The sequence below is a fragment of the Cardiocondyla obscurior genome, linkage group LG13 (genome assembly GCF_019399895.1).
Source record: "Cardiocondyla obscurior isolate alpha-2009 linkage group LG13, Cobs3.1, whole genome shotgun sequence".
Taxonomy (NCBI): Eukaryota; Metazoa; Arthropoda; class Insecta; order Hymenoptera; family Formicidae; genus Cardiocondyla; species Cardiocondyla obscurior.
This window is the reverse complement of record NC_091876.1, coordinates 5845945-5872774: the sequence shown is the minus strand read 5'-3', so window position 1 is coordinate 5872774 and position 26830 is coordinate 5845945. Positions and strand designations below refer to the sequence as shown.

Sequence of the window (26830 nt, the reverse complement as noted above, 5' to 3'; positions counted from 1 at the left end):
AACGTCGGTGCATCCGGTGACAAATTATGCGGAAAAATGCGCGAAAAGGATCCCGGCTCGAAGAAGACGGCGGTGACTACCGCTATTCAGTAGGAAGTTTCAATGTGCATACACGGCAGGGTGAAAAAGAGAGAGAGAGAGAGACAGGAGGGTTCGTTTAATGAGTTTCGCGTAGACCGTGAAGCGAGAAGCGAATGTAATTTACGAGGATCGTGCCACTTCACAAGTCGATGAAGTGTCGCGGGCGGAGAATTTGTGAAAACGGTATCGAAACGTCAAGAAACGGCGCGTTTTCGACGCGGTCCGGTGCATCAAAAATGCGAATTCAATTTCCGCGAAGCAACTTCGCCCGTTTCTCGAACGCGCGACTTCGATCGTTCACTTCGCGAAAGTACAGAAGCGTGAACTATCAAAGTGTTTCCGAAGCGAGGCGGAGCTCGCCGCTTTTAAATCCGATAAAGTCCCGGTCGAAGAGAATCCTGTAAGGAAATTTGTACAGCTGAAGAAATACCTCGCGAACGAGTACAATTACACGTGACAATAAAGGTCGATAGTATAGTTCGTTCTCCCCTTAGAAAAAAAAAGGAATAAATAAAAGAGACACGAGAAACTTTCCTTTCATTCTTGTATAACAGAATTCACAATATTAATAGGCAAAGAGAAAAAGATTATCATACGTCAACGTTTTATTAATACATCGAAGAGCGACGCGCAAATTTTTTAATATATATACAGCGATAAATTGGCGAAATCTTTTTAATTTTAAAATCTGGCCCAAGTATTCGGCATCCCTTTCGGGTATTCGGATTTATTACCGCCACACATTCACTTGGATGATTTTTCACGCGGGTGTAGACGTGTCTCCCCTTTGCACGCAAGTTTACGCGCAATCCCGTCCCGGCAAGGGCTTCGCAGAAACGGATAAGAGGAAGCGACGATGGCACGGATTTCCAGCAGCTGGTCCAGGGGGTTGCCGGGGATGTAACGTTGTAATTTCAGATAAGCGTCTCCCAGGAGACACGCATTGTGCGCGGCTAGCCGCCTCCATCCTCCGGCCTCCTTCGGCACGGAGAGCGCGTGTCGCACGATGTTCACGCACACGCACGTAACCGACATACCACGCGCGCGTCACGTCCCCCTTGTTACCGTTCATTACGTGGCGAATCGCGATATCTCGCCCGGGACACCACCCTTCGACATGAAGACTTTGAGTGTCACGGCCCAACTTGTCGGCCACACACAATTGTCACTCGTGAATTAATCGTCGCGCACGCTGCCTCGAAATCATCGCGTTTAATTTCTCGTTTAGGCTCGAGAAGCACTTATCGATATTTAAACGTCAGAAAATCGCGACAGAGTTGGTTAAAATTCAATGAATAAAACTCAGCATTTTTATTGACGCCTGGTCGTGGTCCGTAGATCGTCCGGTCGATTTAAACATCTCGTACTTCTCATCTTCGAATTTGTGGGACTCGGTCTAATATAAGGGACCGATGTCCGCGCCCTAAACGAGTCGACGCGATAAAGGTAGGATAGAAAAAGAGGGCAGGAAGGGGGGACAGTGACGGAGAAAATGACGAGCCGATGATCTTCCCCGGGGACGACGGAGGCTGCTCGAAACGTGCGGACGCCCACGTGGGGACGCGATAGAATGGGATTCTTAATTAATCTTTGCGTTTCCATTAGGATTTACGAAATTGCCCTCACCGACACCGCTCACCAAATCTATTTCAAATAATTGCGCGGAGGATAAAACGCATCCGTGTACCCCGTTCCATCCATGAATGCATCTCGATTCGCGCAGCGACGTTTTCTCCTCGATGTAATTGACAAACGAACAAAAGTCGATTACTGTAAACGGTAGTAATAGCCGCAATTAAAACTAGTGCGCATGACTGCTAAATTAATATAAATTGAAATAACATGCAATTGTACCTAACGGCGGCATTTATTTAATTAGTTTATTAGCTCGGCGTTGTAAATGACGACGTAAAATGCGAGTCGCGGAATACGAATTACGTGAAAGTTTCCAAGTCTGGGGTCGGAATTAATGTCGCTGTTTAGCCTATCCGCGTCGCCGCGGACGCGTAACGAAGCGTCACGGTGAACTACTCGAAAACACTATTTGCTGTTTGGAAGGAAGACTATAAGTGCCCTTCGGTATCCGGTACCAATTGACGGACCACTTAACGGCGCGGTTTAACACCCGTAACGTTAGAACGATGTTTGACTTCTCAATGTGTTTAGGTGGGCGGCGCGTGGGCGAGACCCACAGGCTCCTTACTTATGCATTCTGGTTAGCGTGCGGGGAGAAAATTAATGCCCACCATACGGCCACTCCGGCTGTATGGGATATACCGAAAACATCACGAGCTCGCGCGCTGCACTTGCCGATGCGATCGAGACTTTGCATTCGATTCCCTACGTGAGATTAATCTCCAAGCTGCGCGTATACGGCGAGAGATCAATTTGCATTTGCCTAAACAAACAGAGATCGACGTAAAACATTATGATATGCCGCGACAGATGCGTTTAATATTTTTGGTATTTATTACCGCAAACACAGTTTCCAGATATTACGCGCTATGTATTGATCGTTAATTCTTTAAATTGTTAATTTTTTTTTTTTTTTGAGACGCGTAATGAGATTTATGAAAAATTAATATTTTAAGATCGTAGGAAACTTTTGGAAAGTTATTTAATCGTAAAGTCCGCGGATTTGTTTCCATCGCGAGTGCTCGAAGTGCTTGCGATCTTTCGCAAGCGTAAGCGCGAATTCGCTGAACTTCTGGTTAGCCACAGATGGAACTTTTAAGACAGGTTAACTTGCGAAATGTTTTAAGCAAATTACCAGTCAATTCGTTTGGCTTTAAAATATCCTGAATGGGGCGTGATCGACCAGTCGTTTAATCAGGGAAATAATTAAAAAGCTCCGCCGTCCTTCGTCGTTTCATTCGAGGCTACTGCGCTATATAGGGCGTGAATTATTTTATGATATTGCCCGATAAATTTCACCTCGTTGATTACGCGAAAGCGCTTTCGATGTCCCGATATCGAGCGAACGAAATTCATTAGATGAATTCATAAAGAAGTGAATAAATTATTTCGCAGTTGTTCACAAGAAATTTACTTTTCTCATTTATTCCATTTAAGATTAGCAAAACATTTAATTGCGTTAATAAAAATATCTTTTTTAAAAAAAAGAGCCTTTAATCTTATAACGTGTTTTTTCATTCCAAGAAAAATTATATATAAAATTCATACTCGTGTGTTTAGTTCTTTTATCGGTTTATTTTTATTTTCTGTACGATTGGAAGCGTTTTAATTAATGGATATATAAATTACATTTTATTCGAACATTTCGTGTGCTTGTTGCGCAGATAATTGCCTCGTCCGCGAATATTTTTGTAGTCGAGAATTTTTTTTTGTCTTTTTTTTTTTCTCTCAAGAAGAGCTTCCACGAGAGCTAAAATATACATTACTTCATTATATTTAAAGACACTCGGCCGTCTCTCTTTCGCTCTCGCTCCCACCCTTTCTCTCTTTTCTGCCTCCTCGCAATAAATTACAGGCTCCAGCTTGACGCACCTGCGCGCAAGTGTGCGAAGTCGTAGGCGATCTTCGCAAAGTGTGAGGCCACGGGGCCACCTATGAGGACTCCCTCTCATATTTTTCTTTACGCAACTCGTGCCAGCGGGCACCGTGGAATGCGGTCGAAAGGGATTTTACTTTCCATTTTACCGCGACGTTTATCGACACTTATTTAGGCAGACGATCGCGCTTATTCGAGATAAAGTTTCGCCAAGGCATTTATATCCCCTCGTATTCGCGAAGTAGTAGGTGTAATAGCCGCTAATGAGTCGCGAATATGCGCGCTGTGTAATTTCGCTGGGGCTTCGTCGCGAGATTTAACGAGGTGGTTTAATAAGTAACCACCGGAATATCTCCGGTTGCGCATTCCGTTTTTTTTTTTTTTTTTTTTTTTTTATGGGTTAATGCGGCGCACTGGAGAGACGTTGCCTCCCTCGACGAAGTATCAGCGAATAAACTGCGAAACGGCGGCCACGGGGGCTTCGATCGGGTCGACTCGTTCGCGTCGATATTATTCTCAAGTTGACCGCCGTTAGACCCAGTGTAATTATGCGTTCCCCCCGAGGTCACACTTGAAGTGGACCAGATCGAAAGCAGCTGTACGGACGAAGAGAGCTGCCCGTAAACAGGGGGTGTTTTAGAATCCGACGTCGAGAAAAGGGGCGGGGGAGGGCGGAGTGAGTACTGGTGATGCTGGCGTTGGAGGGTAGCAAACAACCAGCAAACGTGCCACCCTCCTTGCAATACGACCACTTCGGTGGGCTCCCCGCGTTTCATCCTCGAGAGGAATTTGGCTTCAAATTAAAAGATCTTGGCCCGAGCCCCGAATGAAATCTCATCGCACGAAGGGTAGATATGTTCGCGAACTGCGATCCACTGTAATCTGTGCACAGGGTGTCCGATATTTTTGTCGGCTTTTTGAGAATATAAAAAAAATGTTGCAATGATAACGATTGAAAAAAATCAAATGGATGTAAATGTCTCCTTTATAATAATTCAATATTAAAGAAAATCTTTTTCGGATTTATTCTCGTTTAATTAATATCCACGTGTGTCGCACAAATAAATTAAATGAGAAAACAATAAAATAATATGCGATAATATACGTGTGTTTAATATTATTACGCTCTCTCTCTGAAAAATTAATATTTATAATCGGGAAGAAAAGTATAAGAGGATATCGCACACCCTGTACATGAACCACGCAACGGCAAAAAAATACCATCCGTCCTCACGGGCTTAACGCTACCAATATCCCAAAATTAAAACGCGCCACCGGCTTCGCAAATCATTCGTGCGACAGTATACCGCGAATAAAAGTAACAATGGCCCGACGACGAGAAAGAAGGCGGAAGGAAGGAAAGTAACCACATATACTTTGCACGTACATACATGCATTACGCGTAGGTTGTCCACTACATCGACCTGGCATCTCTTTCTCTTCTTCTCCGGAGTTTGCCCTTTCCGTTGCACCACTACTACGTGACCATATATTTTGCGTGAATCAGCTACTCGAAACCAAAGAAATGCTTTTTGCTATACGTACCGGCGTTATGAATCGGATTGTTGGCGCGTTGGCGTGTTGCATTGATATAAGATTTCTAGAAGTCTGTGCATACAATATTCTCAAGTTTTAAATTTATCGTCGAAATTGCTATGGTAGAAAAAAGGAAAAAAAAAAAAGATGACCTGCGCATAATCTTGCGGATTTTGTTAGACGAAGAAATGGAAATTGCAAAGAAAAGCGAATCGCAATATTCAGGAATTATAAAATGATAAATAGTCTCGGCAGCGTGATAACGAAATTTCGATTCGGCGATCTCTCGACCCGACCCTCGATTCGACCGCCGAGGAGCTTAAGAATTTCAATCTGCGGTCAGAAGGGTAGTGTCGGCGAAGGGTGGATAGAGAGACAGCCCCCGTAGCACTGTGCCCCTTTAGGGTGCGACGTGATTTCATTGCCGCCCCTTTGCCGCAGAGATCAAGTTAAAAAATGATCCTTGCGGTAAAAGCCGTGCCAATTGTTTTCGCCATCGAGCGTGGGAGCTAATGAAGAAGATCGGTTCTATACGCTCGATTAACAATAGAAAAAAAATCTGCGGGAATAAATTATATCATCAGATGCGTGTATATTTTTAATTTTGGGCGGGTCGAAAGTTGGTCGAGTTAATTTTCTTACGCGTAATGACCTTAAAAATATAAAACAGTTAAACATCTAGATTTATAAATTAGAAATTTTTTAATTGTTGCGTATTAGCGTATCGATAATCATTATTTAACGTATAATGCGTACAATGCGTCATGAAAATCCCGGAAAAGTAAGGACTCCGGAGGAAAAAGGGAAAAGAGAAAGTGGACCTGACTGGTCGAAACGATAGCAGCTATCGGAGGTAGCCAACTGGCCTGTTGCTCGCTGACAAGCTGAATTTGCATTTTCTCTCTTCCGTCTGTTGAATTACGGATTAATTCGTAAAAATAATTACAGCAAAGATGTTGGCGCTTTAATGCAATAATTACTTCGGCTTTTATCATATCTCTCTCAGGCATTTGTTTCAATTGTTTTTTCTTTTTTTTTTTTTTTTTTTTTTATATTTCACAAGTTTGGCTAATTATTCTCATTAAAACCCTTACGTTTTTCATCCGTCGGAGAGAGTTTTAAATTTGTGAAAAATTTCTTTTTCATCTCGCCTTCGTTGTTCCCTACTTCTCGTGTCCTGTCGATTGATTTATTCCACCAGGTGTTAGTATGACGAGCGATCACGACTAATTTTCGACGCGTGCAATTACAGATTTTGTTTTAAAATCCGGATTCTGCGAGTCGAGGGGCCGCCCCGTGGCTTTGAAAATTTCAGATGAAACCCGCGGCCCCCTAAACAATTCCAATTGGATAGCCACGGGCTATAAATCGCGTGACTATCTAACCGCCGAAGTTTTTTCCCCAACGGTGCGAAAGCAATGACCGGAATGGAGACGCTCGCGTGTCGCGCGAACGCTTCTGTTTAACCATCCTTTCACACGTGAGTAAACAAATAGGCGAATAAAGAGCGAACGGTCGTCGAATCGGTGCGCGTGTCCGGCAAATGCGAACCGCCGAATCTTTAATAAGTTACGGGGCGAGAAAGTCTTATTATTATACCGCGAGCGCGGGTATTGTGCGGCGTATAATGCGCACCGCACGTAATTCCATTCTCTTTTTTTTTATCCTCGGTTATGCGCTGCAATGTCTGCTAATCGTTTTCTTAATACCATTCACATATACGTAACAGATATACTCTTCTTCCTATTTCATCGCTACGATATTTCTTTACGTCGATAACTTGGAAGAGACAAACGGATAAAAAAAAAAAAAAAAAAATTCGTCGATATACCCTGCGCGTTATTGCGACAAATAAATTAGTTTGCCAATCGTCGCCAGTCAAAATCTGTCGTTTCGAGCCGCAGCACTCAGCGGTATCGTCGAAGAGAAAGAAAATGCGGCGCGGTTAAATGCCGAGAGCGAACCGAGAATGCCATTTGCGGGTACTCCCAGCGCGCCGTGCTCCACATTCAGCCCTCTCTTCCTTCTTGCGAGGCGATCCACCTTAATTAATGAGTTTATCGGGAACTCGCGCTGGAGTCGATGTCGGTCTTGCCGCGTAACCACCCTCGGGGGGCGGAAAAAGACCCAGGGGTGAGCTTATATACATAAGCGGCGGATGCTGTGCCGCGATGCCGGAGGGGGCCCGGAGGAGGGTTCTAGACGAGCCACTCACTCCGTCACTCCCCCGCCATTTTAATTTCGCGAAGAAACTTTCTAATTACAAACTTTTCTGATTAATCACAGTAATTAATTAGTAGCCCTCGCGGAAAAAGGGAAAATACGAACCTCCGGGACGTAGATGTGCGGCCCACCTCTCGCCGCCTCCTCGTCCTCTCTCGCGTATCTTTCTCGCAGCTCGCGCTCGCGCTCTCGGAGCAACTTTTGGCTCGCTCTCTCTCCGCTCTTTTTCTTTCCCTCTTCTCTTTTCTATTTTTCATTCTCGCGTTTCTTATCTTTCTCTTCCTCCGGCCCGTCCTTTTGCCTCTCTCGCTTTGGCAGATTCCGATTCTATCACAGCGCGGATTTGTTTCTTTTACGTCTCCCTGATATACATATACGTCCCTTCTTTTTCTCTCAATTGAATTCTTCATAATTGAATCCCGGTGGTATTCTCAAGCGTATTGGATCGCTCGCACGAGAAGAATGCTAACGCTTCTCTCGCGTAGCCCGTTTCGCGGTACGCAATTGTACCTAATTTGCGTCCCGCGCAATTCCGCTCGTTTTATCGAACCGTTGACTTTGATGGATTCATCCGGACACTTTATTCACTGCCGCTTTATTCGCGGGATCTTAAATCGTTAATTATAAGTGCGACGCGGGCGCGCGCGCGGAGGACCAAGCACGCTGGAAGAGAGAGAATTATGAAAAGAGGGGCCATCGGGTGGGCGGGGAAAAGGGGGAGACAGCGATTAATGTCCGCCAAAGCGTACGTCGAGCCGGTGATTAATTTACGGAAACGCGCGTCTTATCTCGAAAGTTGCGCGACGCCGCGCGCTCTTTATTTTTAGCAAATTTCTCCGATTAACGGGTCTCAGCGCTTTTCGTTATCGTTCGCGAACTTACGCCCGGGCGGGACCTCCCGGCGCCTCTGTCCCCGAGAGAAGAGGCGGACGAACTTCGAACATCGATTTACTTCTGCGAGTAACTCTCGATTACTTTTCTAATAAAAACGCAGCGCCAGGAAAATCCAATGATGGACGGCCGCTAACGCGAAAGGAGGTGGGAGCAGATTGCTCGAGACGCATAAATTAAGTCGATCTTGAAAAGAGGCTCTTCTTATCATTATCAATATCACTTTTGCGAGCATAAATATGCGCGTACCGAGCTGTTCGAGGTCGGATTAATAAATTTTTTTTTTTTCTTTTTTTTATTCATGTCGCTCCGTTTAATAAAGCGTTCCGATTGGCTTAGCCGCCGGTTTTGCGCCTCGTAAATTATTACTCGCTATGTCCGTGCCAGGTAGCCGATGACTCGACGTTATAACAAACCGTAGTATCTGGCGTAGACGGTTCGGCAGTCTCGAAATAATTATTTCAAATAAATATATCCCGCGAAAGCGAACGCCCTAATGTGGATTCTCGCTTTCTCGAAGCCCATCCCGTAGGATTAAATAATGATTCCTTACATTCAGCCGCGTAGCACGACAGATTACGTTGTGAAATGCTATCTGGACGTTTATTAGCGGCGACTAGACGTACCTATCGTGGGGCTGAGACCCGCAACTGTAACTATACCTGCATGCCGTGACTGGTTCTAATTCAGAAATTGCTAGTTTCCTAACAGTCGTGATGGTGCGATCAGACCCATTTTGATTTTATCACACGGCTTGAAATATGTCGAGTAACTTCCTCGTCTGAGCTATAACGCAAATTTTATTTTCTAAGATAAAAAAAAAATTAACCAAAAAAAGGGATTAAAAAAGTAAATAATTTTTTCAACAATTAAATAGCGAATATAATCTTCTGCCTTACCTCGTATCTTTCAAAAATTACTTTTAATCATCCCAAATTACGTCATTAAAGTTCTATCAATTTATTACCATTCGTGTCTTTTAACTTTCACGGAACGATCGACATCTCGTTCGTCGATATTCACTCGCGCGGCTGAGAAACACCCGCGTTTCTGCTACGGACGGAGCAAAAGTATCGCGGGATCCTGCGTTCAAGTGTGGTATATATCCACTTCTACATTTTTCTCTTCCTCCCGCCTCTCCTTCGCGTTCACGAGATCATCCCCCGTCGCCGCCCTTCCGTTCTCTCTGGGTGTTGCACGATTGCTGAGTCATCATGTAATGACGTGCCGGCTGTCAGATCTCGCGAGAGGCGAGGCGGTACGAGGCTCGAACCACGAAACGATCGGCATTGCCGGCCCGAAGAAGACGAAGAAAAGGACCGGACGGGGGCCGCGGATATACGCGAGCGGGACGGAGAACCCTGGGACGTGGACGCGAGTGAGACAACGTGCTCGAGGGAGGCCGAGTCCTAAGGACTCAATATCTCGGACGTCATCTCCGAGACGAACCGGACGCGTCGGACGCAGCTTCTCGGAATTTCTCGCGGGGAGGACTACGCGTTTCGAGTGATCGATACAGTTACGAGCGAAAGAAGATCCGCTTTATCTTACTTTCTTACCCCTCGGATTTGATCGCACTCGATTAGCCACTTCGACATTCAGCTTCCATTCTTATCTCATTTTCTTTTTTCACGAGCATTTCACACGTTATTATATTGATATCGTTTTTTTTTCGAAAGTTTTCCGTGGGTTCTGGTCTATAAATCGACACTCTTTGTGTCTTCTTTAGCTCGTGCGGTGCGCGCGTTAAAAGGGTACGGGATTTTCTTCCGATTTCTCATTCGGTCGATGTCCATCGGAACGTCTAAACACCTTAAACCGTTTTTTTTTTTTGCCACGCGGAGCGTTTCTAATTTAATCGAAGGCGTGCCCAAAGACCGGATTGTGGTATTTATGTCTACGAACGTATTGTACGCACGTCATCACCATTACGAGTGATCGTTTCTAGAGGTCTCCTGGAGTACGTTTGGACTGTCAGAAACGTCAATAAAATTAGAATAGGATTACGTGCTTCCAAGAGTGCTGCAAGCAGCAGTTGCATGAAAGAATTAATTATTTTCTTACAATTTCCGCGCGTAATAATTAATTTTACTTTCCTTCGTCGTTTGTTATTATATATTTCACATCTCGAAAAGAAGCTCTACAATTGTCGGCCATTCTGGTTTCGTTCCTTCTTTCTTTCGAACGAACGTTTGTCACATTGCCTCGATACGATTATTAAAATTATACTTTAACGACTCGAGAAGAGGGGACGCGTATAACACGTTATTATAATTAAATAACGCTTCTAAACTTAACTGCTCTTTAATCGCCCACTTCAGAATTATAATCCTAACGATATACAATGTCGAGGTTTGTATAGACGCAATCCGGCACAAAATGAGTCTCTCGTTCCGATGGTCACGTACTTTTCTCGCGCCGATCGCTCACGAGAGGTGGATGTCGTACGAACTCTCGAAAGCGAGCCCGGCACAAGGAAAGAGAGGAGGAAAGAACTGGGAAAGAGAGACGCGCAGATAGAGAGACGAGCAGGTCGCGTCCGAGGAGTCACGATAATTCGTGTGATCAAAGCGACCGACTCGGTGGTGTCTCCCGCGCTGGCATCTCTTCTCACCTTTAATAAAGCTATCTCGCATCTCTAATATCTCCTCGCGCCAACGCGCGAGAGGTAGACAAAGACGGATGGGGAACGTCAGGGTGTTGGTGGAAGAGGAAGAGGCGACGGCAGTGGCGAGAAGGGGAGGGAAGGGAGGGAGGGATCCGGACGGGGAGCGAGAGAGCGGATCTCGAGGCTCTTTGCTCGCTGCCCCGACACCTTTCTACAACGAGGCCTTGTTCGCCCAGGAGAAAAGACACGTCAGCCGACACCACGTACACACCTCGTCTCTTCGGGGCCATCGATACGCCGGTATTCTACTCTCCTTCTCTATCTCTCTCTTTCTCTCTCGATCTCTCTCTTCCTCCGCCGCGCGCTTTTTACATCGTAGTCCACCTTCGGTATCACGCTGCTCTCTCGCTCCCTCGCCTTCTCTCGCCTCTCTTTCCGCAGCCATCTCTCGAGGGAGATATCGGCGCGCCGCTAGGAGAGAGTCACGGAGATATTACACTTACCATCTCGCAGCCACGCGGCGATGCTTATCGGCGACCGCCGTCAATTAAGCAATTATCGCCACCTCCGTCGATAGACTCCGCGTGTGCTGGGTCATGCCGCTGTGCCGTTCCGCTCGTTTCGCGGGGACACGCTCGCCCGGGCAGCGGACGTAAACGTTAATGAACAACTCAGTTAATAGGAACGTTGTTTTTCTATCGCTCTTCGTCGTTTAATCAAGGCGCGAGGTATCGCGCGACGCGCGGGACAACGGATCGCGACATAGGGGTGGTCGCTGCATTCCAAGCGCTCGAAGGCACTTGGAAAGTCGAATCAATCGGCGAGGACGATGATAGCGGGGAATGCGATCCACGCGGCGCGGCTGGACGCGAATCTCTGATGAAGCATAATGACGCTAGACGTTGGAGACGCCCGCTATCCTCGCGGTCTAGGAAGATCCTTATCGACGTCCGGTGTCAATCGTCGAATTACAGAAAAGAGGGCCTTTGATACTTGGACGCGCTTACAAAATACTTGTCATTCGATACAGCTAATTTAGACGTATTTTCGTATTAATACGTATTTATTAAATATTAATAAATTTTGAAAATTATCGCACGGAACAGGGTGCACAATTCCGCCGATAACAATGTTTATATGATATATTTAATCCGATTCGATGTAATAATTAAACCAAATTTTACGACACAGTTATTCGTTATCGCGCCGCGATGTTTTTCAATAGCGCGACGACGCAGAATGGCGCGAAGGGTATTAAATTATTTTATACGATTCTATATGTTTACGATTCCCTTCCTCATGACATATTCAATTTTCGATAACACCACCTTCTCGACTGCGGGGAAAATCGTTTCATATCATTGCGAGATGGCTTTGCCTTGCGCCGCGCTCGCTCCTCTTTCTCTTTCCTCCCTTCATCGTCCTCCTCACCGCCTTACCTGCCACTACAAGCGGCCACACCAGATCCATATACATGTAAACGAATTCCAGACGTAAATTTATCGACTTCCGCTCCGCATTCAGTAGCGAAGAACGCGTCTCAGAGCATCGATATATTGGGACGATACTTCCGGCAATTCTCGAAACTCCTCTCTATGATAAAGTCTTCGAACTGGGATGTGATAAATATCATTTCGCCGTGCAATAGTCTTCTCCCTTTGCCTGTTAATATAACGAATTTAAACGACACCTACGCTATTTGATTTTTCGTAAAACAATGCAATTAAAAAAAATATGTTTAGTTTTAGTTTCTTAATTTTGGGACACGGCTCTCAATCTTTTTTTTTTTTTTTTTTTTGTAAATTAATATGTTTCAAGCTTGCGCGTAATATCCTCTTACTGTCTTTTAATAATTTTTGCAACATACTACTATATAAATTTCTTATATAATACTTTAAGTACCTCTCGTTCACATAAACATAAACAAAAGCCGCAGGCGAGCGAGTGATATACGTGACTCGCGTAAAATGGTCGACTAACACAGCTGACTAACCACGTAATTAGCGCCTTATGCGACCTATGACAATCTCGGTGGCGTATAAGATCAATTCCCGAACAAATTGATCGAAGATTAAGTTTTTATTACTATTAACAATGTTTCTGCCGGTTAGAAATTCTTGCATACGACCGGCAGAAGTCTCGTTTGTACTATTCAAATTACTTGTTCTGGTATATTAGTCACTTAATTTTTAATTGCAAAGCAATATGTTTCATGAGTCAAAATCACTTCTAGCATCTTTACATTAAAATTGTATATTTATTTGTTACAAATCATTATCGCTGTGTCGTCAACTCCGCTGCTGCTGTACATCGATCGGTGAGTCACAGATCTTTTTTTTAGTATAAGCAATTTGGGTGGGAAATTTATTTAAAAAAAAAATATTTACGCGGAATAATATTAAAAAAAAAAGTTTTTCGTTAATCGAGCATTTCGCGTAATCGCGTAAAAAGGAGAATAATTTACATACTGGTAGAATTAGTAGTAATGGTTGAAGTTTTTTATTTATTTCAACCCTTTTTTTGTAAATTATACTGCGCGCCGTGGGGGACTGTGAGGGATAAAATATTTCGTCCACAAACCAGGTATTCCAAAAATAAACCCCGAGAAAACGCAATGACAAATCGCTAGCAATGAGATAGGGGATCAACGTTGAAGTTTCACGGAGGCATTCACGATAATTAATCGACAATAGAGCACTCTGGATTTCGTGGGTTCCTCCTGGGGTGCGTGAGGACCCCTGCCGCGGTTCCGTCTTCTTCCGTTATTTATGTTCTAGGATCCGTGGAGACGGTAAAGTCTCGCGTTCCCCATTTCTTCAAGGAAAAACTATAATTTCGACGCTACTAGCAATTAATCGAACAATTATTTAGATATCTCTCGTTAATTTTTACTAACAATATCTATTTAAAAAAAAAGAAAGGAGGGCTGGCTCAGGAAACAAAATGCAAAAACTAGTAAAAATAAAAATAATTCTGACACTTTACAATTTTTATAAAATTTGAAACTTAAACATTGTATATGTTGTACAATCGTTTATTTTCATCTTAGGTATACTTTTCGTTTATTTTACAAAAGTATATATTTTTTTTTTTTACTTTGATAAAGAATTTTCGCAGATTCGTAAAATTTCGACCGAATTATGCAGTTAACCTTTGCATGTGTGCACGGAAAAGGTGATTTATGACGAAAGACACAGAGTTATTTGAATTCTCATATTTCTAGAAACTTTCTCTTATTTATGCATAGCGATCTACCAAAAAGAGAACATCGCGCTTAAATGCTTTTAAGCGAGCGGCATGAATTATTCAAATGCTCGCACTTACTGCAGATGCGATAATGATAATTGACGATGCTGAGTAACGATAATTGCGCGCGATCTTATACGTAGTAATATTAATAACAATTATCATGCGCTTCGTAAGAGCGCATGGAAGTCTCATAATCTTCAACAACATATAAATGCAAAGTATCGTTCTAATTTCCATTTAAGAATATTGTTCGCGATCTCCAGTCACGTCTTAATGTAGCGTCACGTAACCTTTCACCGGCCACTGATACCTGCAACAGAAAAATTACCAGGGATTTAGCAAACGCTCAGATATAACCTTAACGTAATTGCGCAAAAGATTAATAATTATTGAAACTCAAAGAACGTCGCGAATATTAACCGAATAAATTGCAAGCGTAGGTGCGTAGCGAAAAAAAACTTTCTAAAAAAAAGAAAAAAAAAAGACAAAACATAGATATAAAGCGACGCCTGAGGAATCGGAGGGAATATCTAAAAGTATCTCCAGATAAATAATTTCAATTAATTTTGCCGCGTCAAATTTAGATCGCGCGTGTGAATCATTGCGTGACTACGGTTCGGGCCGACCTTCCTCACGTAAACGTAAACGCAGCTACCGGAAGAGCGAGCGGAGTAAACGCGCCTGATCTGCATCGCAAGCGCGAGAACCGCAGTCGAGTTGTACAGCCACGGTGGGTAGGTCGCATCCACGGGATTTCGCCTCTCTCTCTCTCTCTCTCTCTCTCGCCCTCTCTGCGACTGCCACTGTGCGACAGCGACGGTGGCGAGCATAACAGGGTGGACGTTTAACATATGAGTGGCTACCAGTGTTATTAATGCGGCGGTAGCGTCGTGCTCGGTTTCTTCCTCGGCGAGAGCCCACGTACTGGGCCTTAGATCCCAGACGGCATACGGCCGGGACTAGGGGCCACCCGCGGGTCCTACCGACGCGCACAGGAGGAGAGAGGAAGGGCCCCTGCCCGCTGGCAGGAGTGTAGGATAGGGTACGGTAACACGACACTCGGAAACCGCGGCACGACCGGCGTCGTGCAGCAACGGCCTCGAACCATCCCCAAAGGAGTTATGCCTTCCTGCCGGTACGCCGCCTAATTAATATGTGCTTAGCCCCGGAATGCTGTTCGTGTCTTTGGAAGCTACGCACGTTCGCGCTTTCCGGAGGCGAGCAGAAGGGAAGGGTGATCAGAACGCGCCTCTTGAACGTCGGTCTAGATGCGACGCGGTATCTCGAAGATCAGATTTTGCACTCGGCAGCGAGCGTGCACGAAGAAGTGCCTCGTTGTATTAGATAACACCATTAGAAGAAAAATTTTAAATGAATATAACCGTGTACGAGCTACGTTCGATGTAATTAAAATTAAATAAATGTCTCGATCCGTCTTTTCGTAAAAAAAAAAAAAAATAAATAAATAAAATTCGAAACTTTGCACGGCTAAAATATAATTTACGATACACGTGAAATATATATGCACATACGCATACTCTCGCTATTAGTTTGAGACAACATTCTACTCCGCGGTGCATGCCCGAATCGCATGCAATTTACCAACCGAGCGGACGTGGGAAAAATTCGACGTGGGTGTGCCCACCTGTTCCGTATGTCCAAGAGAGATGCGCGGCCGCAGGACCTTGCCTCCCTCGTATCCGACGCGATCGTTCGCGCGAACGGCCGTATAGGCAAATATCTCTCGCGCTCGGTCAGGACATTAGGAGCTCTCCGGCGTCCGGAGGATTATAAATCCTTAATACAGATCGGCACGCGATGCTCGGCTCGTTAGGGTGATGCATGGCCGACTCTGGTGTCCCGTGGTGTACGGTAGCCGGTACCAATACGCGCGTACATAGCCGCACCGCCGCGTGTACGCATACACGCGCGACGGTTCGGCTCCTACGGGAATAACTGACACCCACACGCATCGGTGGACGCCAGGTAATAATGAGAGATCGGAGATACGGCCCGATATTAATTGTGCGCATCGAATGTGGCTACGGCTGCTGCGGTCCGGCCGCAGTATCCGCGCCGTGGAAGGGAACAGGCCGCGCTACCGGCTTACACCGATCCTTCGACGCGATATGTGCGATATACGATACGTGAACGAACGTGGTGGAGGACCTGACCTCCCGGTCCACCCGTCGCGGCGGCGGTCCCGAAGAAAACGCGCGAAAAAGTTTCCTTGAAAAAAAAAAAAAGCGTTCGCGTACAATCGCGGTATCGCGTTGTTATCTTAGGTCGCAGGATATTCTGGCGTTAGAATTTACGAATATATAAAAATTAATAGCAAACGTATAAACAAATTTTTTTAACGTTAAAAAATCCCGAAATCGTAGCTTTGAAAAGAACGCTGTCAAGAGCATCTCGATGCAATTGTTCTTAACCAAGTATTAGTCTTTAAATGTTTAAGCACGGTTAATTTATATTTTTTTTAATTGAAAAAAAAATTGACTGGCTAGTTGCAAGGGTAAAAAAAAAAAGGGGGAAGTTAGGATATCAACGTGGATACTAAAAGACAAGGGGATGGCCGCCAATCCGGGTCGTTTCGCCGGTGATTACTAGGAGTGGACAGATTGAGACGGTCCTAGGGCTCCTCCCTTTCGTCCTTCTGCCGGTGATCTCTATGCGGGCTTCTCTCGGGGACGACCCACGCCCAGGACGTTCTATTCCTCATCCTGCGCCGGAGAGAGAATATTCCCTCCCTCGTGCCGACTACGAGCCACTTTGAAGATACGATCTCGAAACAAATTACGAGTCCCGCTCTCGGGGCTCGCCCTATCTGGCTGAATTAAAATAATCGCGGGCCGTTAGCGGTCGGTCGTGTTTTTTAAATCGGCCTACACGGATCGGTTCCCCTGCGGAGTTTGTCAAAGGCCGCGACGCGGCCGTTCTACCGATGCGTTCCCCATTAAAGCTGCACGCACCCACGACAATAATGAAGTCCCTCGAATTAATAACAGATTGATACTTTTCTTCTCTGCGTATATTACTCTTATTTTACGTTCTACTTTTTTTCTTTAACCTCGCTCCTCGTAAACATCGAACGCGTTATCTCGGCTGTTTTCGACGGATGCGTTAAATCAGGGCTTTAAGATTTCGAAATGATACATACGTAAAAGATTTCCTGAAATCTGACATTTCCGATGAAACGTGACGGCTCTTATTTTTGTAATTTAAAGCGAGTAGAGTACATTGACATTTCAAAATGAGATCTCGGGTACTACCCGAGGAAAACCAAGGCAGGTACATGTACAATACATACGTATGTATCGTTATATAGCGGCGAGGCATGTACCACTCGGCCGTGGTTCGTCTCAATCCGGATTACGGTAACACCTGACCATCCGCAATTTTATCATCCTCCGTTCCAGAAAGATTCCAATTTTCTTCTCCCACGTAGCTTTCTTTCTACCTCTCCCGACACCACTTCTATCCCGTCTCGTCCTCTTTTTTTCCCTCCTCCCTCGTCCTCCACCTCTTCCTCCGCCACTCCGCGCGCTTTTTTCCACCGTCCATGAACTCAATCTGTGTCTCATCGCGGATTATTGGGATTTCGCGAGGATGAGGAAAAAGAGGAGACCGAGGCTCGCTCGACCGTCTAAGCTTCCCGGGGCTCGAAACTGGAAGCTGTAAGACTGCCGACAAGGGCGAGTCTTTAATTCTTTCCGTCGTCAGCCGATTCCGTCGCTCCGATTTTCTCTTATAAATAGGTGAACTCGACCGATTATTAACGACGTGGGCACGAGTAAGCGCGAGCGCGTTGAATTTTCGATATCTCTCTACGCGAGTATTTTCTAACGTCGACACGTCGGGTCGTGCCGCCCGCGAGGAAGCTCCGGTGTCGAGATCGTCAAGCAAATCCTCTTACGCGTGGAAACAAGACGCGACGAGGGCGGTAGGAAATAAACCGTTGCCGACGTAACGCAAAAATAATAATTCTCGTGGGCGTGAGGATAATTGGTGCAAAGAGCTTGCGCGTCTCGCGGAGGCGGAAAGGGCGGGAGGGATGCCCTGCGAGATCAAAGGACCTTCACCTTCATCCGGCTCCCAGCGTTCGCCTCGATATCCCGGGTGCTAGTGGAAGAGAAGGAGATGCTCCTTTTTATCGTTCCTTCCGTGGGGAAGAGTCGCAAGCGACGCCGACGCACGAAATCGATCCGATGATTAATTTTCAATCGCGGCTTAATTACGCCGGGCGGCTAAGTCCGATTGAAGAGGCGTCCCCGGATAGTGAAAGGGCGGTCTGTGTGGTGCAAAAAAAAGGGAAAAAAAAAAGAGATCACGTGGAGATGGAGGGAGATAGAGAAAGACGAGGGAGAGAGAGAAAATGAGCAAGATAGAGAAGCCACGTTCCCGGTCGCCCCTACAGCCGTCGAATAAAAGGCTCTTCGTTCTCTCTAGAAGAGGATTGTGTCCAAGGATGAGGACTCGCTGGCGCGGGGATGAAAGGGTAGCCGGGTCGGGGAACGGGGGTGGCGCGGATCGACGCAGGACACGATTGCCAGGAACACGTGATTAGATGGCCCTCCTTCCACGCGATTCTCCAGATTGGACACCCCCGTCGTTGGGAGGACGTAAAAAATGCAATCGGCTCTTACCGTAATGAAAAAGTCCCGACCCCGGGAATACGGTACTGGTGGCAGTACGTGCACGTATACGTGTATGCGTGCACGTGTGTGCACGAGTGCATATTTGTAAATCCACGAGAGCATGGCTGCTGGATTGTACCGGCATTTGCAGCTGTCGCGTTGGGAATGATAATGCAGTTAGCATGTTTAGAAAAATATCAATTTTTACGGAGAAAGATAAAATTTCGTTATGCTACGTAAAAAAAAGAAGTTAATATACATATATGATTTTCTCTTTAAACAAGCTAACGTGACGATTTAGATTCGCAATAAGCTAACTTTCTATTTTATTTAGATCTAAAAATACGCGTTAGGTAAATAGCGAAATAAAATTGGAAAATATTGCGCGTTATCGTACTGCGAGAGAAAACGAGAGGCGGGGACGAAGCGTGTTAAAGTTTTAGACGGGGGACGAGAAAAGACGTAACCACCGTGAGGTCGAGTTTAAGAGGTTCATAGAACAAGATACAACATCATTGGAAGAGCAAGAACCCCGTTACTCTCGTGATTCATCGGTCTTTTTACGCTGGGTGGCCAGAATAATTCACCCTAATGCCCCACCTAACTGCCTCCGACCCTCGTTGCCCGATTGTTTATTGCCAAAAAGCATTTCTTTAATATATATCATTTCACCTCTAAAGAGAGCCTTGTCTCCTTCGGAGGAGAAAAGGGGGTTGGGCGAGAAAAAAGAATCCTGGCATGGATTCGGCGAGAGACTTACTTTTGCGAGACTTCAATTTCTTCCCCAGCGAGTTCTCTCGCGACTAAAAACCAGGACAAATAAAGAAACCCGCGGAAAGCGAAATAATATCGCAAAAATTCAGGTCCGCGTGAATCCGTCGGTAAAATATTAATTATTTAAATATAAAATATTAATAAATTGTTTCTTTAATTATACAGTTATGCGCTACGTATTGGAATAACAAGGTATTTTTTTTTTTTTGCAAGACTTATTATGATCCGGTTGAGACTTGATAAAAATTAACCGCGGGCGCTTCTGGAAATAAAAAGGAAAAAAAAAAATATCTCCGTACACGCAACGCGTACCTTCACGCAGCCGCCGGCGCCGGCTAATTTGCACAACTCTTTTTCAATTACCGATTCGCAACGAATTTGCGTTCATCTCCATTAATATGTCCGCGGATATCGATTCGCGTCCCGCTTTGCTACCGTCGAAATACATCCGAAAAATATAGCTTCCTCTTTTTCGTCGATGGTCGTCGTATATCAGAACGGATCAGGAGGGTGGCAGGGAAGGACGGGTACGGGGGGGGCGGGGAGGAGAGGAGGTGGAACTGTCGAATTGACGTACGATACGAGGTGTATTAATTAGCGGCGGGAGAAAATTGCGACTGAGCATAGCCTGCGGGATTGAAATCGTTATCGAGGGGGTTTACCTCGCGATTTTGATTTAGCCCCGGCCTTCCACGTCAATTCTAATTGCGTTTGACAGTAATTTGGCAAGGGAGAGAGAGCTGATTGACGGCTAAGCCACGCTCGGCCTCGCCCCCGTGCGTTCCTCTTACGTTTTCTCCCCTTTTTTTTTTTTTTTTTTTTTTTCGACCGATCTAACAATAATATTCCTCGTGGGTGCGCGTGCACGATTGTGCGAGTTTTTGTGCGTACGCTGTACTAAGGATAGCCGAGACGCGTATATCCGATACGCAACCGCAGCCAATTAAAATAATGCCGATGTTAATTAAGCCGCTGTGCCGATCATGTTGTGTGACGTGCACGAAATATACCATCGCCCCAAACGTCATTATGAAAATGCGAATATATTGAGAATCGATCCGATCTGATTCCGGATACATTGCAGGAAAATGACTCTTAAACGCGTGCCAAACTGTTGAATAATTAACTGCTGCGGGGAACTGAAAACAAAACAACAAAAAAAAAAGAAAGAGTTATTGTCCAGAAATTAAGTAAACGAGACTCGCTAATGAAGTCTGTTAAAAATATTAGTTTAATTCACGCAAATATATAACAATTATTATTATTATTTTTTTTTTTACTTTCTTCTTATTTGTCATTACTTTTTTTGACGGCTCGTCGTCGTATTAGAGAATCGGAATTACGCAAAGCGCACGACTAGTGATATCTTTAAAGAAGATAGCAGTCGTCGTGGAGCACAGCAAGTGCACAATTTCTAACTGGAGCAGCAGAAATTGCAAGATGCCTGGCCGATCTTCGCGGCGAGACAGTATTAACACACGCGAATTAATTAAGCCATTAGTCGGTGCTGATGCACGCCTGTTAATCATCAGACACTAATTATGCTAAGCAGCCGAGGTGCAGCAAGGACGTGTGGTATGCAGGTGAACGCAGTGTATTACAAGGCCGTAGCACGTGCTGCATCATCGATCCGCAAGCGAGAATGCAAGCGCGATGCGCTCTACTGTAACATCGACGTATGATTTTGCACGTCGCGAGTACGTGATCACCAATTGCTTCTTCGGTCGCAGATCTTAATGCGTAATAATAATAATTTTTTTTTTTTTGTTAATACACTCGTCACCTGTTGCCTCAATACGTTATGCTGTAAATTATTGTACGAATACTTTATTACTCGTCAGTACTATTTCCCCAAATATTATCTCGACAGTGCTATATATCTCGACGTTTAGCGATCGCTCGTGAGAACCGTGTTTACCCGATAGATACGCATTGCCTCATATTCGCGCGATATTCGCACGGCGTAATTTTATCGTTCTTTACTTTCTCGTGGAGGAAACCGTCCGAAATCTCATGAACGTTCAATGACCCGACTTTAAGTTGGATACCCTCGATACCGCCAAGGGTGGTGGCTAAAACAAAGGGCTGGTCTCGGGTTGGTCGATAGTCCACGGCCGCCAATCAGGCGAGACCTCGCCGGCAACCCTCGTCCTTGCGATCCTCCGCAACGGCGAGGGTGGGTTAGATTCCGGAGAGGGTTCTCTCGCCCGTCCATGTAGGAGACAGATTCTGCGAGATCGAGAATTCAAGAGAACACCCACGACTCACCGGTCGTCTCCACGGTGACGACTGGATGGAAAAGACGGGCCAATATCTTCCCTTCTTATATATACCGAGTGTTCGCTTTTGTCGGGACGATCGCGAGTAGCCCACTCGGGTTCTATCGAACGATGAATCGAAAACACGAAAGATCCGCGCCGGCGAGACGAAATGCGTAACGTTATTTTAATGCCGCAACGTGTTTAAGTGCCTCTAAAAATATTCCGAAGCTCATATCTCTGCAGAGCTTATTTTGAAAGTATAGGTATAGATAAAATAAATAATTTTTGACAAGGAATCAAAAATATATCGATGCGATTACGGTTTTATTAATGAATATCCTGACGAAATCAACAAGAATTTGTATCTATTAATTTCAAAATCTGAATATTCATTCCGGATGTTAAAATCACACGCGGGTTTTCGGTGGAGTAGCCATATTTTCATCTCTACGGTGACGACGTCGGTAGAGAAGACGAGCCAAGAAGATCCGCCCTTCCTTCCTTCCTACCTCCGACCCTCATCGCTCGCATCAGAAAATTAAACGCGGTCGGCCATTCGTCTTTATTCGAAACATGGCGGGATTGGGAAGCTGTAATCTCCTCGGAAAAGTATGTCGAGTCGAGATGCGAATTTATTTCACCGCCCTACGACGATCCCGGTTCTCCTTGTAATTCAATAATCACGAATCTCTCGGCGAGATCGTAACGCCATTTACTCGACTGGAATTACAGAAATTAAGAGACTCAGTTAACCTACCTCGGAACATCACCCCTTCCTGCTCGATCAAAGCGCTTCGTTATATTCTTACGTCTTATCCAACCTTAATCTTTAATTATCACGTGTCTCGCGTTACGACGTGATTACGGAAAATGGTTTAATTTGCATCGGCTAGGCCGACGCGATATCGCTACGGAAATCATTGGCCATTTGTCTCAACGTATCTCGTTTATTCAACACTTATTTTTATTATACATCCTTACGCGTAAGGTCTACATAAAAACTTATTAAAACGAGCTTAATCATATGTTCATAACTGGTTCTGGGCTGGGGCAGCTCCGCGCGGCAGCGTCTCGATGCACGGCGGCCTGGCTCTAGAAAAATAAACAGGAGGCTCTGTAAAATCTCTTTACACTCTCCTGAAACTATTATTTTGTGACAACGACAAATATAAATCAGAAACTGTCAAAGCGACAGGTATATATAAATTAGAAGTGAAATCGTATATAGTAACCGAAGCTACTTTTTCGAATAATTGAATTAATGAGAAAAGTCGAACTAAGCCGAATATAAATGAGATACGGCTTAAAATTGTTATTGCATTTTTCAATCTAATGTACATCTGTCGTTGCTACAGTATTGTTAGATTACGAGTTTTAATGCCGCTTGTCGCAGCAGGCTCGAAAGCATTGTAGATCAATACGTTAATTAAACAATCAAAGCGGTCTCGTGAATGGGGCGGGAAAAAAAAAAAAATTCTAAGACACTCCTTTCGAATGCACGACACCTTTCCATTTCAACAACTGTCGTAAAATAACATCAGTTGTCGCGGTCACAAGATACTGATGCATTTATCACGCCGATAAAATTCAATGGCACACTTGTTACGCCGACGAGAGTTGTTTAAAGTTGGGGGGAGAAATAAAAAAAAAAAAGAGGGATAACAAGCCGCTTTTGTAAATGACGAACAAAAACCGAATGTGTAAATGGCCGTCGACGAGTTGATGAAGAGGGTGGCATCGTCGACGGAGTGGTAATATAAACTTACTGATTGCAATTGCTACCGGTCTTTTGGGAATTTATATATGTATATATATATATTAAAAAAAAAAAAAAAAAAATACACGTGCACACACACAGCAACAACGAGCCACTGTTTTCGCAGATCGATGATCGTTTGTCACGGCGCGTCGAGGCGAAACGCGTTCGCGAGCTTTTTTATTAACTCCCGCGTGTCCCACGAGCTTTCATCATTTCTACCGACGCGTTTCGCATTCGCGTACACGCTGCCACGTGTACGCGGTACTGGAAATAATCACACATGATTATTTAACGCGACATCTCGATACGCGCGGTACTCCCTCTTTGTGAAAATTGCCTCTTTCATTTACGAGAATTCCGCGCGATTCATTACAAGTTAGAAAGAATAATGAGGATCTTCAAAGTCGAATCTCTTTAATATTTCCGACCGAATATATCGTTAACTCTCTAGCAATCGTTCATATAATTGTCACTATTAGCACACGAGATTGAATGCGCTTAATAATATAATATAATCCGAAAAACAAATTCAATAATTTTTAATTTACTTCTCGTTCACAATCGCCCGGGTATACGAACCGATACGGATCGTTGCTATAATAGGAAGTGTTTCAGCATTCAAGCCCCGCGGTAAATTCATTTTCAAGAATGAAAAATCGTAGACGTTTCGCGATAGACCCGATTGCGACTTCATTCGGGAGACACACTCGAGGTGGATAAATTTTTATCGGTGCTCGTTCCAGCGTGCCGAGCTTATTAAGCCGTCCGTCCGTTCGTTCGTTCGTTCGTTCGTTCGTTCGTTCGTTCGTTCGTTCGTTCGTTCGTTCGTTCGTCCGTCCGTCCGTTCGTTCGTTCGTTCGTTCATCCTCACAATGGCCGTCGAACGGATGGAAAGCCGCGAGCGAAGGTATGGAAGAGATTCGCAATCCGTGCCCAATCCTCTCTTTCAGTGTAATTATTTTTACGCGAGTCGAGAGCTCCTGCCGATGACAGCCACGACTGCCGGAGGAGGCGGAGGTGGAGACGAGTCGAGACGAGACGAGACGAGTCGAGACGAGACGAGACGAGACGTGGTGTGGTGTGGCGCGACGCGACGCGACGCGACGCGACGGCGACATCGCGTGTGTCGGTCCGGCGACATTGGTTTCCACCGTGGAGAGACGCGAGAGGCGGCAGGTGGAAACCTGGGCTGGTCCGGGGTTGCCCCTGCGCGCGAGTCGCGGCTCTCGCGGGAGAGGACAGAAGCGGAAACCGCGATGGGAAAAGGTAGGCGAGTGAGTTGCCGCGTGACGAGCGGGGGTGGGACAAAGATCGGTGTCATTGGCAGCATCTCCGCGAGCTGGAAACCGACAAGCGGAAACTGACACGTGACTGGTACACCTGGCGGGCCGATAGAAACTGTGCGCGAGCGCGACAGCGCCTCGAATCTCTTCTCGAAAAGCGAAAAACCGACCGGGAGCCCGAGGATCCACTTTTAGAAACGCCTGAAATGTTAGCGTCAACCGCAATTCTTGTTTCCACGACGAAAATATGATTACTTGAAAATTATTAGAATTTCCACGTGAGAAAGAAAGTAGCTTTAAATATATCGCAACGTTTTAAAAAGAAAAAAATACTTTTTAATTAAATAAAACAAATGGGTTTTGCAAAAAAAAAAAAAAAAAAATTAATGGGACAATTCGTAGTCCAATTTTCTTTCGGAGGAAAATCACCGTTTCGTTTCAGCAACGTTGAAGCGGCTCCCCTGATGTAATAAGCAAATATCTCGAATAATAACGAGGCGCGTCGCGAGCAATCTTATGACAGTATAATCTTCCACATTACGTACGGCTTAATCCGATCCTGGACGAAGAGAGCCAGCGTGGATGATTCAGGGAGGGACGAGGGAGGCGACGTGGAGGTAGCGGAGGATGACTCTGCGAGAACGGACGCGCGGCCAGCCAGAGCGCTCTGCCCGCTCTCTGGTTCAATTTCTGGCGTCAATTAAAAAGTGATGCGGACCGAGGAAAATCAGGAATTAACGAAGCGGACCCTGAGTCGTTCCCGTCCGCGCCGACGTTTCGCCGACGCCCGTTCTCGCAGCGAATCGTCCTTAATCGGCTGTCATTGAAGAATCTTAGCGAGAGAGCTGATCGGGAGATGCCGATCCTATTTTAGCGAAACGTCCACAAAGTCAGAAACGGGCAGCGAGTTCCCCGCCTGCGCGCGCGAAAGAATGGACCGCAAATCAGAGGAGAAAAGCGTCTCCTTCGCGCCGCTTCTCTCGAGACGGCGGAGAAAACGCGTCGTGACCGAAGCGAATCGTTTCTTTTTATTGTTTTATACCTTGAGGCATTTTCGAAATTCAGATTTTTCCTGCGATAAGGGCGACGGGAAAAAAAAAGAATAAAAAAAAAAAAAAAAAAAAACGTAGGCAATAAACGGTAATGTACGTCGAGAAAACGAGACTGTTGGCCATACACGAGCCATATGTTTCGACGAATCGCTCCGATGTCGCCTCGTACGAAACTGACCCTTGATCTTTTCCCTCCGTGACCTTCTTCCTTCTGCGTTGCGTTACAGCGAAACGGCTAGCCGCGATTCGGACTCGAGAAAGGAGGCTTCGCCTCATCTCGAACTAGCACCCAGCTGAAGTTCGTTACACAGCGTGACTCGGCAAAGACGATTTCTCGGACGATCTACCTCGCCTCGCGCCTTTCGACGGATACTCTTTTGCGTTGCGCGAGCGAGAGGGGGGGGACCTTCTTCCACCGGAGGTTTGAAGAAAGCTGTCGCGAGCTACCCATCATTAGCGCCGCAATTACCGAAATCGCGAGCCGCCGCGGTCGCGTTTAATTGCTCGATATTGTTAATCGATCGGAAATCTGCGCCGCAACGCTCGGTACCTTTCACATTCAGCGGAAAAAAAAAAAAGAAATATCGCTCGTTCGTAAGAAACTTTCTTCGAGTCACGTTGGCGTTTCTTGATCTTAATCCTCGTGAAAACGCGGTATAACGCTCGATGCAACCAAACTCGGGGAGGGTTCGGTCGCAGTCACGAATTCCGTTGCGCCTGCTGCAGAATTTGCCATTATCCACCCGCCGTTTCGCCGGTGCTGGCTACGAAACTCTATAACCGTCGTGTCGCAATCGTGAAAGGCGCAGAGCTTTGCGATGACTGTTGCAATTTACCCTCTCGACTAGCCCCGCCTACGTCGACTACAACGTTCCGTGAATTAACGGCCGGCCGTACGATGTGAAAGTAAATTGTCGAGAGCGTATCGGCTCGGCTGATTAAGAGTGCGTTCTTCCAGCGCCCTG

General features: G+C 45.5%; 1 protein-coding gene across 7 annotated transcripts in view; it reads right to left on the bottom strand.

Moving 5' to 3' along the window:
* Positions 1-13863: 13863 nt before the first annotated feature.
* Soxn (SRY-box transcription factor soxNeuro) overlaps positions 13864-26830 on the bottom strand; it is a 252806-nt gene continuing 239839 nt past the window's right edge. For 4 of the 7 annotated variants that reach the window (XR_011546555.1, XR_011546557.1, XR_011546552.1 and 1 more), the window contains one exon: positions 22699-22863. Coding sequence is in view for 2 of the 7 variants with exons in the window: in XM_070665485.1 (XP_070521586.1) it covers position 22863 (1 nt within the window). In the remaining 5 variants the exon portion in view is untranslated. Of the gene's footprint in view, positions 14410-22698; positions 22864-26830 lie in introns of those variants that run through there. The other 3 variants (XR_011546553.1, XM_070665484.1, XR_011546559.1) reach the window with 2 other exon arrangements.